Source organism: Gossypium hirsutum, chromosome D01 (assembly GCF_007990345.1).
Source record: "Gossypium hirsutum isolate 1008001.06 chromosome D01, Gossypium_hirsutum_v2.1, whole genome shotgun sequence".
NCBI lineage: Eukaryota > Viridiplantae > Streptophyta > Magnoliopsida > Malvales > Malvaceae > Gossypium > Gossypium hirsutum.
The window spans coordinates 61,995,632-62,014,979 of NC_053437.1; the positions used below are offsets into that span (position 1 = coordinate 61,995,632).

A 19,348-nucleotide genomic window follows, 5' to 3' on the forward strand; every position below is an offset into this window, starting at 1 on the left:
ATCTCAAGATACCAAATACAACATTAATATCAAGTCTTTGGACAGTAATATTAACAGTAAGCGGTACTCTTGTTGTAGCAATGAAACATTGATAATAAATTATGTCAAACAATGAATTAATCTTTGGACTAACATATTGCTTACATAAAGTACCTTATAATTGTCACACATTTATTATCACAGATGTCGTTGAAATTCTGCCAAATATTAACTTACCTTTGGGTCAATTAATAAACGCATGAATCACAAAAAACATATAATCATCTTGATATTTTAAATAAACTAATCTACACAAAAGAGGTCGCTTTGGCGGCATTTTGTTTCAACTAATCTATTTAAAATATTAGACATCCTTAATTAAAACCTAAAGCCAAAATCTGAATTTATTTGTTTCAAAATATTTCTTTTAATTTCATCTTTCAATCAAATTAAAAGATAATAATATATATGTATATATATTTATCCGAAAATAACATACAATGATGTTGGCAAATATAATAATAGTTAAATAAATAATAAACCATAAATAACCTCACATAAGACTTCAAATTTAAACCAAAATAATTTGAATAAAGGTAAACCTCATCTCAAGATATCAGACACTCCATTAATATTTTATCTTTGGACAAAATATTAACTTGTAAGTGATATATTGGTGTAATAATCAAACATTGACAATAAGAACACGTCGAACCATAAAAATCTTCTTTTGGGTCAATTTATTGCTCACATGTAAAACCGAATAATTGTCACATGTTTATTACCATAATTGCACATGTAATATTATTAACCTTCATTTGGGCCGATCAATATTAACATAACTTAAGTTACATGCACACAACCTTTTATATTTTAAAACAAAATAATTTATACAAAAAAAACCACTTTGGTGATTTATTGCTTCAATTAAGTTATTTTAAAATATATATAAACATACCAATATTCAAATTTAAAATTTACCCAATAGTCAAATGTCAAATCTATTTTTTTATCGCTTTATAAACTTCGAAATTACCCAAAATAAGGCTGTCTTAATAATACAATAAAAAACCGAAAACTTTAATCTTTGACTGGTTTTTTCTTTTTTGTTCCAAAATCACATATATCAAAACCAAACAGAAATAATGTAGTGGTTCAAAGTCAAATAATTAACAACCACATGTATTCATAATTTTGGTATGGACAAAAACACCAAAGCAATTCACGCATATACATGTATCCATAATCAAATAGAAAAACTTACCTTGAATTTACCATGTAAATCCAAAGTTGTATTTATGATTAAACAAAAATTCACATGAATACTTGGAAAATATTTTCAAGCCAATAAATCTCAAAATCAAAATCATAATAGTTGGCATATCCCACAATTTATACAATAAACCACATCATCATAATTTAACCAAATATTTGGAACCATAAGATGCCAAAACCTAAGATTATAAAACCAAACTTAAAACCAAATTATTTAAATATGTATATAGTTGACATGTAAAATTGAATATATAACCATAGCAAATAGTAACAACAACAACAACAACAACAACAACAACAACAACAACAACAACAACAACTTCAACGATATCCATCAAAACTTAATTTCACCAATTAAACTATAAAAGATATCTTATTGAATAATCCTCAAAATCATTGATATATATAATATATATACAAAATTATAATAATAGAAAAATAATATTGGCTTGCCTTACATATTTCATGTAAACTCAAATTTATATTAATGACTAAAGACATTATCATAAAACTTCTTTATACGCACAAATACTTAAAAAAAATCCATAACCAACAAATATGAAAGAATCCCAAATTGTATAAAAGCCTTCGTATGCACAACTACTTATGAAAATTCATAGCCACCATATAACAATATAACAAAACCCAAATCTATTATTCCTAATACTCGAAACATAAATTTCAAAGATATTACCATAGATAATCAAAATTAAAAAAATTGATTCTAAGAGTTGAACACATATTATTGCAATTGAAGAATAACAGTCAAACCAACTTTCATGAAATCAAGAATGCACAGATTCTTAGTTTTGGAAATTCTAGAATAATAAGTTCACTTAATTCCTCATTATCGATTAACAATGAAAGAATATTGAAACATAATTGAATCTAATCAACAAATAATAATTGAAGCTGTATGAATACTCAAAATATATATGTCTGCAATTTATTTAAAATATATAATAATAAACTAAAGAAAAAAAAAACAGCTTGCATTTAATGCACTTCAAAACCAAATCTGATTCTCGTTTATTTTATTACAAAGAATATATAACACAAGCAAAGCCTTTATATATACACGCATGTCGCATTAAAAAAATCAAAGTAATACTACTGAAACATTAATGACCGAACCTTAATTGCACAAATAAATAAACAGTGCATTAAAGCGCCAAAGAATTCTGATGAAATAAGCGAAGTTATGCCCAAAAAAAAGTACAATCAACAAAATTTACCAAACATCAGTGCAAGCGTAGATTAATATATAATTGAGAATAGAGATCTAATCACACACTTCTTTTTTAATATAAATAATTAAATTGAAAATTTAAACCCTAATTAACATAAATCCAAAAGATTTAACATGTATGATAAAAAAAACCGAATCTAAATATCAAATCCATAAAATTTGAAAAAGAAAAAAAATCGAATCAACTCAAAAATAATAAAGAATCAATTCGTTCTCAATGATTTAACATAACAAGGCTCTAATACCACTTATTAAAATTGTAAAATAAATCTAAAATAAAACTTAATAAACTAGGATCTGTCATGTCAAATTATCAAGAACAAATCAAGAACAAAACTAGATGCAGAAGTGTACTTGAATCTATAAATTCCTTGAAATCTACGGATCTTGGGGATTTGGTCTTCTAAATTAGCACACAAGAAATTCAGAGAATATTTGCTCTCCCTTTTCTAAGGATGGGATATTAGAAAAGATATCTTGTTATGTAATTTGGGGACCATAACCCTAATATTTATAATCTTGACATATTAGTTCTAACTCCTAATTAGCCCATCATTAATTAGAATTTGATTAGAATTCAATTACTAGAGTACCTACACATATTTGACCCATACTTTATTTAATAATTAAAGCCCAATAAAATTCTAACCAAATTAGATCATTTTTAATTTGGGCTAACTTATCATGATAGTAAATAATAATATGTAATTACCCTTATTATATATGTGATGTCGATATTTTCCAACAAAGGGATGATGGTTTAGCCTCTTGGGATTATTGAGAGGAAATGAGAGAAATTCCCTCAAATGCATCCATTAACATCAGGTAGTCTAATGGAGAGTTCAATCGGACAGTTAAGGATGGATGGTCCCTCCCATTGATGGAATGAATTACACGGGTGGTTGGACTGAACAATCATCGGATGATATAAGGCATAGCGTTGTTCTTTGTCTTTGGTTAGCTCTTGTGCTGCCACGCACCCTAATCAGGGTAGGAGTATAATACTTGTTTTGTAGAAAAACTGAGTAAATAAACATAATTGATGACAAAAATAATTATTTTGGTTAATAAACCATAGAGTAAGAAACAATTCAATCCATGTTAATTTATTCCATATAACATTCAGCAAATGAGGAAAACTAAAGCAACGTTGTCTTTTTGTTAATAAACGATAATATGGCAAGAAAGGATAAATGTAGCTGGTGAAAAACATAGCCACGAGTAAGTGCACAATTGATTGGATTTTTCTAAAAATCCTCAAAAATTAAAAATTGTAAAAAAATCATATATATATATTATTAATAAAATTATTAATTATTAAAAAATATAATTATTACCAAAATTTCGAAAATAAATCTAAAAACATTCTTTTAAAAATATTAAAAATATTTAAGAAAATTCAAAAAGCTTTCTTTAGAGAATTTTTTAAGCATTTTAAATTGTTTAAAAAAATATGGAAATACTAATGAACTTTAAAACGCATATTCGAAGTTTTATAATTTTTTTTTGAATTTTTAAAATTCACCCAATCGAGAAAGGCATGTGTATAGATGATTTTCACAATTATCATTTATTTACTTTATTTCATTACATAAACTTTTATAAATATTAATGGTGTTTTCAATCGTTTTTATCTACTCACTTTTGAATATCATACAAATTAAATCATCTTGTTTAATTTGAGACGATGGAAATTATTAATAATAATTATTCAGTTAATATTAATATTAATTATTTTTTGGTGAAAAAGTAAATACAACTCAAACGTTAAACATTAAAAGAATCCTTTCTGAGGGGATCTTCAATCAACGGTAAATCAATTTTTCGATTTTGTCTGTGAATTTTTTATTCTCCCGAAGACTCCGGTATTTTAAAAACTTCAATTGAAGGCCCGAGTAATCCAGAATAACTGAATTAATTCACCTATACAAAGATTTGTTGGATATTTATTCCTTACAACTTCAAAAGCTTTTTGAGGTAAATTTAAGGTTAAAATCAACAGAATAGTTAGTTGTATGATATTTTAAATATTGGATAAGGTGTTGGTATTCATCACGCATTTAATTTTGGGTAAAATAAAATAAATACTCAGGCATTAATGGATTTGAAGAAAATCACGCTGAAACTATAAATTCAACCATCTAAAAGTACAATCTTAATAAAATTGTTTATTAAAAGTTGCAACAATAAGTTTGTCAAACTCATTATTACCCCGTTGAATTTTAACTCGATTCACATCGGTATTATTGTCAGTGCCGTAGAATATTAGTTTGAGTGTGTTGAAGCGCATTATCCTCCTATTTAATGCAGGGGCGAAGCCAAATCAATCTTTTAGGGGAGCCGAATGAAATCTTAATTTTTTATAGTCTATATCTTTATAATTTTTATAATATTAGGGGGACCAAAGTATAATTTTACCTTTATTAATTTAAATTTTTTAAAAAAATTTAAGAGCTTAAATAATAATTTTATATTTAGGGGGGTTGGGCCCATGCCAGCCCTCCTCTAAATTTGCCACTGATTTAAGGGTTGGAGTAAGGTTATAAATAGTTATATACATTCTTTTATTTTGTCAATTATAAATTTATAAAGAGGATGAAAACTCAAACTATAATATAATTATATTATGGCAATATAAATATACTGATATTTTGTCGAGAAATCTTTTATAAATCTAAACCATATAATTTTAGTATCATCATTTAAAAATCATAATGTTTTACGATTTTTCTTTCTATCGGCAAAGATCCATTTAATTTGTAAAGATTATTATTATTATTTTTTTCAAAATTTAAATATTAGAGCTTTCAAGCCATTGCTGAAAGTGGTAGAGATTAAATATAGAGGTGTAACAAATGGATTTGCACATTATGGTAAGGTCACCAACTCTCTTTTATTTCTCTGAAGTGTAGTTTGAAATTATAAATTAGTGGGTCATATGAATAAAATCAACAAATGTTATTTTGATAGTTAAATATTTGGAGCCCAATATTTATATTCCATCAATTCCCTCTATAGAAAAGGATGAATTCCCTTAATGCTTACATTTTATACCCTTTATTTCTTCTTTTTCATGTAGATATTAATGTTTAAATTCCTATCTTCCCTGTTAGGTATTTTAAAAAAAATACTAAGGAGAATGGCACATAATCACAAAATAGAATTTTTTCTCCATACCATTGAAGTTGTTACGTTTTGATTTTTTAAGTTCAACTTTTACATTTTATTTTTCTAAATATATTATGGATATAAATTTAAAAATTATATTAGTGCGAGCTACAACTACTAATGCTACTCGCAAATTTAATAAAAATTAACGTAAAAAGATTTGATCTCTAAAGAGTTTGATGAAAACAATAGTTTTATTTGTATACTTCATTGCATACCTTTTTAACTTCTTATTTTAGAAGGGTTGTATTTTCATGCCATTTGTTGAAGGGTATTATTGTTAAAATGATGATTACTCATTGCTTGTATGTAGATTTGTTCATGGACTGAGCCGGGACACAATCCTATTCCAAAATAAATTCAAGCCTAGACTCGTTTTTAGCCAACCTAACTTATCTAAAAAACTCATTTCACTATTTAAAATTTAATAAAATATACAAATATTTTCATATTACTATTCTATATTTTTATTATTAAATTTAATTTTTAAAAAATATTTTTTTATTTAAATTGATTTCAAATCGAGTGGACTACTCAACCCATGGAGAAACCTACTAGTGTCACAGGGCTAGACCTTTCGTCTTGCAATCCGTGCGGCCTTAGGCGATCTGTTCGTCCAAACTCGCTTAAGTCAGCCTTTATGCCCAAAAGTGAGGATTCTTTTAAAACTCCTCCAAGGCACCAAATTGAAGAGCGGAAGCGATTTATGCCAAAAGAAGAACAACAAAAAACAACAAAAAGAACGCTCGCAAAGTGTTTGAGTAAATGCTCTCTATTCTTTTATTCACAAAGAATAATGAAACAATGAATGGAGTGAGTACAACTGAGGGGGAGGCTTTCTATTTATAGTTGAGCTCCCCCAAAACCGACGGTCAAGATACAATTACATCGACGGACGAGATTAACCATATCCCTTTATTTTAGGGATTTACAAGATATGCCATATCAAATCTAATCTAATCTTTACAAGATATGATTCCCTCTATCTTCTAAGATTAGTTACCATATTAGCCTAAGTTTCCATATCTTCATTATTGAGCCAACCAGGCTTCAATCTGATAGGCTTCTCCAATAGCTCTTTGAATCGAGCCAGTTCTCGTAGGTCAAATGATCCCCATCTGAGTAATAGACCCCCATTGGATGTATTTGGTGTGATGGTCAAGGGCTTTGAACTGCGGCCCGTGACATTCTCCCCCACCCATTCTCGCAACGTCCTCGTTGCGACTTCCAAATGGTGCTGACTTGATTCGTCTCGATCTCGTCTCGATGCCTTAGCCTTTCCATTCCTTCGGGACTTTTGCCTCGGCTTACGTCGCTTCTTAACTCGAATCGTCCTACTCGTTTGTACATCTGGATGACAAGAAGTTATGTCACTCTCTTGTCCACATTCTAACCTGACTCGAACAGAATCCTCTTGATTCACCACACTTGGCTTCGCTTTACCCATAGTCTCTCGGCCTATTTGCTCAAGAACTTCTAAAGGGCCCCTACGTTCTTGCCAAGTCAACAAGTTAGAATGCAAAACACTATCACAGTGTTCGGAATGTACCTTCGCATTTACTTTGGTCAACTGTCCCACATGCATCACTTCTTTTTCCTTGAAGTCTGATACACCACCCACCTCTCCTATAAGTGGAAGCCTCGTCGATGACTCGGCCAACTCCGACGCTTCACTCAACTTGAGCCTCATTGGTCCCAGATTCACTGTTTTCATCGCAACTCTTTCCTCTAAGTCCGATGACAAACTCACCTCTTCCTTGGGTGGAAGCCCCTCCGATGACTCACCAAGCTCAAACGCTGCCTTTCTTTTGACTCCGGCTTGTTTTGAACAGTTCCGCAACTCATGCAGACCACGGCACAAGAAGCACTTTACTCGCTTCTTTTTACTCCTTTTTGCCCTCTTGGCTTCGGCTTTTCCCTTGCTCGAACCAAGCTTCTTAGGCTCCTTGTCTGCTCCATTGTTCCCTTCGATGACAGACTTCCTCGGACATTTCCGCAACCTATGCGGACCATGACACAAGAAGCACTCCACTGACTTCTTCTCGCTTTCGGCCTCCTTGGTTTCGACACCTCTTGCGCTCGAACCAAGTACCAAGGCCTTATCCACCGGCTTCTCCTTAAGTGCGGATTTATTCAGACATTTCTTCAACATGTGTGGACCGTCGCAGAGAAAGCATTTCAGCTTGTCCCTTTTCCTCTTGGGTTTCTTCTTCCCAACGCGTGGTTTCCCATTACCACCATTGTCGCCGTTGCCATTGCCATCAACAATATCTTTCTTGTGATCCATTTCACATACGCCCCTTTCCTCGAACTTGGAAGACTCAAGCTTATCTTTCCCTAGACCAAGCTTGACCACAGACTCAACTACCATTATGGCTTCCGACAACTTTTGGACACCTTTTTGTTCCACCTCCTGTCTAACCCACGGCTTCAATCCATTCAGAAAAGCAAGCAATGCTTCTCTCTCGGTCACATCTGAAACTTGGAGCATGAGTTCCTTGAACTCTCGAACATACTTCTCTACCGTGCCTCGTTGCGTTATACCTTGCAATTTTGCCTGAGCTTCTTCCTCGGTAAATTTTGGGTAAAACTTTCCCTTCAATTCGCATTGGAACTCTTGCCACGTCCCAATCTCACATTGCCTTTTATCTGTGGTCCTGTCTCGCCACCATAAAATCGCAATGTCAGTAAGAAACATTAAAGTAGTGTTTACCTTATCTGCATCATCCACGATACCTTTGGCACGGAAGTAGTGTTCCATCCTCCACAAGAAATTGTCCATATCATATATAGACCTTGTCCCCGCAAACTCTTTCGGCTTCGGGACATCCTCGATACTGAGTGCTGTCGTGGCCATTGTTTCCTCCTTCAAAGCCATCATCATGGCCTCGAGAGCATCGTTCCTCTCCGTCAGCTTCTTCCTTTGGGAATCTAGCAACTCTTGCACGATATCCCTTTGGGAAGTGAGACACATGGTCACAAAGTCCCTGGACTTCTCTCTCAAGTCATCAATGCTTTCCCCAAGTGCATTGCCCGAATCTTTTGCGTCCTCCATGGACTCCTCTAGTTTACCCACGCGTTCTTCAATAGCCGACAACATCTCCCTCAAAGACTTTCTCGCCCACCTTTGTTCGAACTCTTCTCTCGACATCCTAATGGTGCCTTTGAACCAACAACTCATATATTACTTGGTTCAAACCTTGCTCTGATACCACTTGTCACGGGGCTAGACCTTTCGTCTCGCAATCCGTGCGGCCTTAGACGATCCGTTCGCCCAAACTCACCTAAGTCAGCCTTTATTCCCAAAAGTGATGATTCTTTTAGAATTCCTCCAACGCACTAAATTGAAGAGCGGAAGTGATTTATGCCAAAAGAAGAACAACAAAGAACAACAGAAAGAACGCTCGCAAAGTGTTTGAGTAAATGCTCTCTATTCTCTTATTCACAAAGAATAATGAAACAATGAATGGAGTGAGTACAACTGAGGGGGAGGCTCTCTATTTATAGTTGAGCTCCCCCAAAATCGACGGTCAAGATACAATTACATCGACGGACGAGATTAACCATATCCCTTTATTTTAGGGATTTATAAGATATGCCATATCAAATCTAATCTAATCTTTACAAGATATGATTCCCTCTATCTTCTAAGATTAGTTACCATATTAGCCTAAGTTGCCATATCTTCGTTATTGGGCTAACCAGGCTTCAATCTGACAGGCTTCTCCAATAGCTCTTTGAATCGGGCTAGTTCTCGTAGGCGAAATGATCCCCATCTGAGTAATAGACCCCCATTGGATGCATTTGGTGCGATGGTCACGGACTTTGAACTACGGCCCGTGACACTAATATGTTGCCAATGGACCATCCTACAAGGCTTAAGCTTTGGGCTTAAGACATGTTGTATTGGGCTTAAAAATTAGATATGTAAAAGGTATCTAACTATTAATACAACCCACCAACTTGGTCTGGAAACTATAAGAATGTCTTTTCGTAATTAAAAGTAATATTATTTGAGAATCTTTTAGTCTTTTAATTTAAAAAAACTAGTAAACCTATACATGTAGTGAAATTTGAACTCAAGTAAATTGCATTAATAAAATCTTTAATTTACCATTCAACTAAAGTTTTATTTTAATATTTTTATACATTTTAATTTTATGATGCATGTTTTATTACCTCCATTAGTTGTATATCTATGCTATTAATAAAATCCTGACCGAGTTGGTGTCACCCTCAACCAGGTCACTTACTCGATTAAGAAATTATGAGAATGCCCTTTTGTAATTAAAATAAGTAATATTATTTGAGGGTATTTTAGTATTCTCATTTTAAAAAACCAATAAAAATATCATATGGTGGAATTGTAACGACCTGGTTTTAGGCAATGTCAGAAAATACGATTTCGAGACCTCATTTCTGTAAATCGAGTTTGTAAAGGTACAATAGGAACAATTACGGAGTTAATATAAAAATATATTAAAGAACAATTAAGTAATTTAACTGAGAAAATAGTTAATTAAACCTTAGGGATTAAATTGTAAAATACCAATTACTATTGAATTTTAATTCATAAAATACTTGAAGACCTAGATAGCAATTATCCAAAGACAAAAATAATTATTATACCATTGTTTTTCATATTGATAGTGGAATATGATGATGATTTCTGCTTAGCATGAATTATAATTAAATTAAATATAAATATGCCTTAATAATTAATTAGTCATTCTTAATTAAACTAATTAAGCTACTAATTATACTATATATATTAAACTAAGTGGAATAAAAGATGAAAGCATCATCTTCCTCCACCGCCCACCACTGAAAGAAAGAAAGCTTCAAACTTTCACATACGTTCGGCTATTAATTTTGAAAGGTAACAAAACTATTTTCTTGAATTTTTTATAGATTCTCGATCATGAGAGCTTCAATTAGCTAGCCCATGTATCAATTTATTCAATTAATTGATATTTAGCAAGTTACTATTATAGTGAAATTAATGGTTTTGAGCTTAGTTTGAAGAAATTGATGGTTAATAAGCTTAGATTTTGATAAGGACTAAATTAGAAACTAAATTAAACTTGTTATATAACTTTGTAGCATTAGGAACTAAATTTAATAAATTGAAAATTGTCATGGAATTATGATATAGATGAAAAGTATAAGGTCCCTAATGAAAGAATGTGAAATCGGATTTTGATTCGATGTTAGATATTGAAAAATATGAGTAGCTTAAATATAAGGATTAAATTGAATAAAATGAAAAATATGTTGGCTATGTATTTTAATGTGATTTGGATGTAATCCGATATTGTTCTTATTATTGAATTATATAATGTAGCTAAAGATGATGCCTAATCGTCGCGAGAAAAGGGAAAGACAAGAGCCGTAGACTACTTACATATTTAGTTTGTACTTTTATGATTCGAGCTTAATACATTAACAAATTATACATATGTAACACTCCTAACCTGTCTCCATTGCTGGATTAGGGTTACGAAATGTTACTGTACAAAACAGAACTTTAAACCTTAATTCAAAACAAATATTACAATTTATAAATAATTTTCAATATCTCATTACAATTTAACAAACATACACATTTGAGCTTTAAATCAAGCCTCCGTGGCCCTAAAAACAATTTAAAAGTTATCGAGGATCATTTTTAAAGAAATTAGAAAATTATGGAAAAACATAAAAAATAGGAAAACAGGGGTCACACGGTCGTGTGGCATAGCCCATACCATGTGGACCTTTGAAGTAGGGATTCGCCCGTGTTTGTATTCAAAATAGGGTCACATGACCGTGTCGCAAGCCGTGTGCCAAACTGTGTACATTCGATGTTGAGTCACACGGCTGTGTGCTAAACTGTGTGACAAATTTTTTTGAGACACACGACCGTGTTGTAGACCATGTCTTAGATCGTGTGAAACAAGCACCTAAAATGTAAATGACACACGAATGTGTGAGGCATACATTAACAATGGTCTCCGTACAGACATTTTTCTTGGCCAAGTTGAAAATATACATATTAGGTTACCCTTTTGGGCTAAACTTTTAAAACGATATCAGGGTACCAGTCCAAATTAAACCTGTGTCACATGTATCTTTGAGTTCGCAACAAATGTTAGATCTCGGTAATCATTAGTAATCAATCTGTATCAGTGTGCACAAGACTTTTACTAAGTTCATTCGAGTATTTTCAACATATATATAAAAATATATATTTACTATTTAGTCCAATTCTCAACTTTTATACCAAATCACAAATAATCCAAATTTCAGCCAAGCAAACACATCTTCTTAATTTAAATACATAATAATTTAAATACAATCATACCAAACTTACCTAACAAAATAACAAGCAATGGAATCTTTAAGGACTATTTAAAAATTTTGCCTTTTCCCCGATTATATTTGGTTTGGTTCAATTCTCAATCTATACAATAATTCAATTTAATTTATCAATTCCAAACATCTTATATCATCCTCATGTATCAGTTCAATTTCATTATTTGAGTCCCCTAAAGTTTTGCATTTTATTTAATTTAATCCTTAAAATATAAATTACAATATCTTTCAAATTTGAGCTTTGATTTTGAAATTGGTCTCAATTACATCCATTTAAGACTCTCTACTGTCCATAATTATAGAAATTTTACACCAATTTTGAAATTTATGCACATTAGTCCTTAAGCTGAAAAACTAATAATTAAACTTTACAAACTAGTCCTTTTTCAGTCCTAAGCTTAAAACCTAACAATTTAGTGCAAATTTCTTCAAGCATTCATCAATGGAAACTTTTAGAAACTTTAAAAGTTTTACAAATTGGTACATGAGCTAGCAAAATCAAGCTCTCACGATCTCAAAAACATAAAAATTACAAGAAAATGACTTAATTGAACATACTTATCAAGGGCCGAAAGTTTGGAAGCTTAAAACCCTAACTTTTTCTTTTCTTTGATTGGTGAGGAGAAGATGAACTAAAATGTTTTGTTTTTTTTCTTTTAACTTTGTCTTATATAGTTTGATTAGCTTATTAATTAATTAAAATTAAGTAAATTAATTAACCTTAAACATAACTAACATTTCTTAGTGGATTACACTTAAAATACACCACCGTTTGGTCATATGATAGTGGTCCAATTGCTTAATTAGTCTTTTGGTTAATTAAAAATCTATAGCGATAAATATTTATAATTTTTACAATTTAGTCCTTGTACCTTAATTAACTATACATTTGACAAAATTGAGGGACCAAATTTTAATTAACTTTATACTAACATCATAAGTATTAAATAATAATATTTACAGACTCGAATATCGGAAATGAGATTCTAAAACCATCATTTCCAATACCACTGAAAAAAATATTGTTACACTTTATTACCTCCATCAGTTATATATCTATACTATTAATAAAACCCTGATTGAGTTGGTATCACCCTCAACTAGATCTAACTTGGTTAGGAAATTATGAGAATGCTCTTCTGTAATTAAAATAAGTCTTTTCACTTTAAAAAAACTAATAAAAATATGCATATAATGAGACCCAAGTCAATTGCATTAGTAAAAATTTTAAATTACCACTCAACTAAATCTTAGTTTTAATATTCTAATACATTTTTAATTTTATTATGCACGCTTTATTACCTCCATCAGTTGTATATAAATTATAAGTTTCATTATTTATTGTATGTTATTTTTTTAAACACACATTTTTATTCTTATTTTGTGGTTTTACACTCATAGGATTTCTAATGTAATTGAAATCAAAAGGAAAATTGATTTTTTGAGCCTATATAATTTTATTTTATTGAAATTTGGGCCAATATAATTTGAGGTTATTTGATTTGTTGACCTAAATAGCTTTTAGTAATTCGTATGAACATGTGTTTTTTATTTGCTTTTATTCTTTAATAATTTTAGTAATATATATATATATTTATAAATTCTTCACGAGTGTTATAACGATGGACGAAGATGAAGTAATTCATATGATTTTGTTTAAGGCTACTAGAGTTTGAAAAAACACATTAGCGCATGCCTTCTTTTCCTCCACAGATTATTTCCAACTATGGTATGATTGCTTATTACTTATGTCCAATTTGTTTAAGACATTAGTCACTTCCTCTTTTAAAACAATTTCTCTGTTTTGGAATGAAATTGACATCGTTTAATCTTTCAAAACGATATAAGTGGCATTGGTAAAGAAAGGACACATCAAAAGCATTACATGAGACTGATCGACAATACAATCTTATTACAAGTAGCGCAGTTTTGGGTAACTTTTATTTCCTTATTCAAGGAAATTTTGTCCAAGGAGTAAAGGTTTACCCAAAAAGTGCTGCGAATCCCATCTTCCATGACTGGTTGCTGAGACTATACCCTCCATCGACTGGCAAGTTGACACCACTGATAAATTTAGCCTCATCGCTTGCCAAATACAGCGCTGCATGTGCAAAATCTTCAGGCTCCAAAACGGTGCCTTTCAACACTGCTGAAGTCGCAATCATCTCCTCTCCCTTCTTCTTATCGAACATCCCCAGTGTTGTTAGGAACAATGGGGTCACAGTTGCGTGAGGTGAAATGCAATTAACTCTAATTCCATGCTCACCTAACTCCACAGCCAAGCTCTTCGTCAACCCTACGACGCCATGCTTCGATGCCTTGTATGCATGGGGCAGACCGATGCTGATTTTTGAAGAAATACTCGATGAGAAGAGAATGCAACCTTTCTTGGCCGGAACCATGACCTTGGCTGCATACTTGGCTCCCAAGAAACCACCCAAGACATTGATATCGAACACTCTCTTGAAGTTGTCAGTGCTGGCGTCTGTCACTCTGACTTCACCGTCACCAATGAGGCCTGCATTGTTGAACATGATATCGAGTTTTCCATACTTGGATACCGCTAAGTTTACGGCATTTTCGACATCGGATTCACATGTTACATCACAGTGGACATAGCTGATGTTTTCAGTTCCAAGCTCTTGGCAAATGGAGTGGCCCAATTCGTCTTGAATATCAGCAATGAGAACCTTGGCTCCTTGTTTAACAAATAGCCTAGCTGAACACTCTCCTAGGCCACTGGCACCACCAGTTATCAGTGCCACCTTACCATCTAGCCTGTATCAAACAAAGCATAAACAAGGTTTAGATACTATTCTATAGGTGAAAGTACTTGTAAGGTACTTTATTAAGCGACTATATATATCAAATTAGTACTTTTATTATTAAATAGATCAATTTAATCCATGTGTTATTGTTTGATTCTTTTTTATAATAAAGAAGCTAATTTGATTCATTTAATATAGTGGGATTAATTTGATCTACTCTCTATAATAAGACTTACATATTAAGGTTTTTATTTTATTTTAATTTGACAAAAATACAATATTAATTTTTTTTGGTGAATTACAGTAATAGGGCAAAGCCCGACGATTAGCATAACTTGAACTCAAGTCACACCTAGGGTGATGAACACCCTTGACTATCATACCATCACATAGGATTCATACAATATTGATTTTAATGTTTTCTATTGAATTCATTTAGATCTGTCAATTTTGACCCTAACCTAAAAGTTTTTTTTGAATAACTCCACTAAATCAAATTTGTTCATAAAAAGTCAACATCGTACAGAACAAAAATTACCTTGAATGAAAGTTATTCAAACATGAAACGACTCAAAATTGAAATGGTATGAATAATTAACCCGACATGATTTAAACCCGTGATGATTGTATTAACAAACCCGAAATAACCCAAAAATTTAAAAATTAAATCATTGACATAATCCAAAATTAACCTGAGTTGCGGAATTGAAATATCTAAAAATATGAATTTGTGGAATCGTAGAATTTAGTTACCTCTTGATCATTGAAGACTCGGAACTCATTATAGTTGTGAAGAAAATAGACCCTCCCCTCTTCGCTTTCTCTTTTGATTGCAATGCTTGGGATGCTATTGTGGCTCTACTTGGTTGTTCTCCTGGTCTTTATATAAACTTTAAGGAGTGTAACAATGTTTCGAAAATTCAACAATGGCGTCGTCCTTCTTTGGATGCTTTCATTATTATAAAATAATATATCTTATAGAATATGCAGTATAAACAATTATGTTGCGTCCAAAACATTCAACTCCCCATTTTTAACATTTAAAATAATCGTCAACAAAAACAACAATATTCATCACTTTTGCTTTGACTTATAATAAATCTGGACGTAACACCACAAGCAGTGAAAAATACAACCTAGTACATTTTATACCATTTCTGTTACTATCAATATATAATTTCAAATCCATATATAATAAGTCTTTCTTATTATTATTAACCAAAAAATTACAATTATTCAACTACTTGAATAAGCCAGATTTTATAATGGACACAAATTCAATAACAAATAATATAAGATCAAAATCAAATGATATATATTCATTTCATAAAGAAAATAAATAAATATTTTTATTTTACATGTACTTAAGAAACTCACTTCATCAAATAATAATTTTATTTTTATTTCACAAATGCATAAATAATTTTTCCTTGATAATAGGCAGTTTTTTTTTAATTATATGATTATGATGAGGCTTTCTTTTATCTAAAAAAGAACTACTTAATCATAATATAATATACATAATTTTTTTAGGAATAAATCAATGCTTTCATTTTTTTTATAATCATAATTGTATCAGTCCAATTTTGCCCGGCCTAACCTAAAGTAAACCAAAAAAAACAAAAAAAAAGAATAAATAAAAAACAAAGTCCATTATATTAAAACTAAACCAAAAGGGTAGTAGCAACCCCGTTGACTTCCACTGCCCCTGCAAGAAACACAAAAAAGGAAAAGAAGTAGAAACAAGCAATCGAAAAAAACATATATTGTATTATTATTTTAGTTATAAGAACCGATCTTTGTAAACGAAAAGGAAGGGAATAGATTGAAAAAAAATGAAATCGAAATATAAAAAATCAGAATAATCGGAATAAAAATACCACAAAATTCAAAAAGGTAACATTTTTATTGTTTATTATTGTTATTTTTTTTTGCTTTTTTCTCTTTTCGAAACAAAAAATAGAAAAAGGAGAAACCTTACCTGTTTTGCGCCTCGTCGGAGAAAGTATAAATCGAAAGGTTTCTCTTCTTTTCTGGGATTTTGGCTAAGTTTTTGGAGATTTTGACTCCAAATCGGAGATCTGTGCGAAAAAAAGGATTCTGGAGAACTTTTTTTTGGCGATTTTCGGCCACCATAGGCGACGGTCTTCATCGCCGGTGACCAGCGGCCACGACGGAGATTTGTCGGCCAGTGGCCGGAGTTGAAGCCACTTCAGAGAAAAAAAGGAGAATGAAGTTTTTTTTTAAAGAACAGGCTAAAATGATTTTTTTTTTCAAAATTTTAACTTGTATAGACATATCAAAATGACGTTGTTTTTGTTTGGCTTTAGAAACCCCAAAACGACGTCGTTTTAAACTCAACCCAAAAACCGACCTGCTTTCCCCTATATTCACGTGTTTTTGAAGGGAGGAAATATTTGTAGCTCTGGTCCTTTCGTTTTTCATCCTTTTAATTTAGTCCTGCTCATTTTATTTTTTTAAATTTTTGCCCTATAATTTAAATTCCTATGCGATTTAGTCCTCTGACCCACTGTTAACCCCTTGAGGAGTGACACATGTCAATATGATGGGGATAATTTCCATTTGACCCCCTAAAGTTTTCCATCTTATTTTAATTTAATCCTTTAAGTTCCATTTCTTTATAATTTAGGCTTTTAGTTTTGTTATATTTTTAATTTAGTCCTTTATTCCCCTTTCCTTTATTTTTTTCTTGCAATTTGTGCTTTAAGTTTTGTTTGAATTTTAATTTAATCCTCAATTCATTTAATTAAGTCCATATATTTATTTTTTTCATTTTTTTACCGTCTGATTTTTTGACTATTTTATTTTGATCTTTACTTTTAATTATTGATATTATTAACATTATTAAGTAATTATTGTTGTTAATTAATATTAATTTTGTTAAAATTTGCTCAAAGAACCAATATTTTATGAACGTATTTCTATTATTATCATGCATTTTTATATTATTTCATTATTAGTATTATTAGATAATATTATTATTTGAATATTGTTTATTGTTTTTTTTATTTGTACTCATTATATTATTGTCATTTTGTTTTATTATTTATGTTATTTTACCATAATTTTCTCCATTATCGTACATTGTAAACAATTGCTACGTACATCCGTTTTTCGGCATAAGCGCATAAAAGAATAAAGACTAAGGCAATATTATTTATATTGAAAATTTGAGAAATTGTGCCCCTAACTTATGGGGTACGATTTTCTTCTCGAACCAAAATAATCGAACGCCCATTCTCTTTTTTGGAAGAAATAATAATTAAAATATATAAGATTTAGGCAATAATTTAAAAACGAGCATTCTTATTTTCGAGAATTCGAGACATCGTGCCCTATCTTATGGGGCATGATTTTCTTCCCGATTAACTCGAAATATGAAGGCATTTTTCATAAAATTTGATTTAATTAGCGATATTTTAATCAAATAACATCATGCAAAAACAAAAAGGGGATCGTATTGTAAATTTTGTTCTAATTGACAAGTCTCGATGTTAAGACATCAAATAATCAACTAGGTATCAATTTTGGGCGTTATGAGGGTGCTAATCCTTCCTCATGCGTAACCGACTCCCGAACTCATTTCCGAGTTTGTAGACCAAAAATCATCGTTTTAATAAATTTAACCTTTTATTAAAATGATCGAATTTCAAGGTGACCCGATCACACCTAAATAAAAAAGGATTGGTGATGACTCCATTTTCATTTTAAAAAATAAAGTTGATTTCAAAATGATTTTGACAATAATTATTCTCGATCTCTTTTATAATTTAAGCTTAATTATATTTGGACCGAGATGATATTTAAATAATAATTTTGAAATTGATAAACAATTAAATGTGCACATTATATAATTCTCTTTTAAAATAATGGTTTTCTCATTGAAAAACGTCAAAAGAACAACTAAATCTGAATTAAAGATTGAATTTTATATTCTAAAATATAACTTCAAAAGATCATATAAAAATTGAATTCAAAGTTGGCCTACTCTATTTTATCAAATGACGATAAAACGTAAGGCTTGACCGGTACCTACTCTTCGTCACCCTACCCCTCTTTTTGTCCCCTTTGATTCAAATAAAAGGTTAATATGTTATTTGGTATTTAAGTTTTCTTTTTAATGTTTAATTTAGTGTTTAATTTTTTTTCTAATTGGTACTTGATTTTGGTTTCAATGTTCATTTTGGTACTTGAGGTTTTTTAAATTGATACTTGATTTTTATTTTGTCTTGATTAAGCACATGAGTTTGGGTCCAATATTTAATTTGGTTCTAAGCTTTTATTTTTTTCCAATTAAGTATGTATGCTTTTTTACTAAAGCACAAGGATCAAACATTCATTGAACCACATGATGACATTTGGTTTGGGTATCAAATTGAATATTGGAGCCAAACTTTTGTTCCAAATTGGGACAAAAAAACCTTAGATGTCAAATTTAACAGTAAAACCAAACTCAAGTACCAAATGTTACATTAACCCTAAAATAAAATAAATTAAACAAGTTTATCAATTGACATACAAATTTGTTTAATTG

General features: G+C 30.9%; 1 protein-coding gene across 1 annotated transcript; it reads right to left on the bottom strand.

The window, feature by feature from the left end:
* Positions 1–13,856: 13,856 nt before the first annotated feature.
* On the bottom strand, positions 13,857–16,023 carry LOC107928135 (momilactone A synthase). Its single transcript, XM_016859322.2, has 2 exons — positions 15,547–16,023; positions 13,857–14,803 (listed from the first exon to the last, which is right to left on the bottom strand). The coding sequence occupies exons 1-2, from the start codon at positions 15,573–15,575 to the stop codon at positions 14,008–14,010; spliced, it is 825 nt and encodes a 274-aa protein (XP_016714811.2). The 5' UTR covers positions 15,576–16,023; the 3' UTR covers positions 13,857–14,007.
* Positions 16,024–19,348: the final 3,325 nt, after the last annotated feature.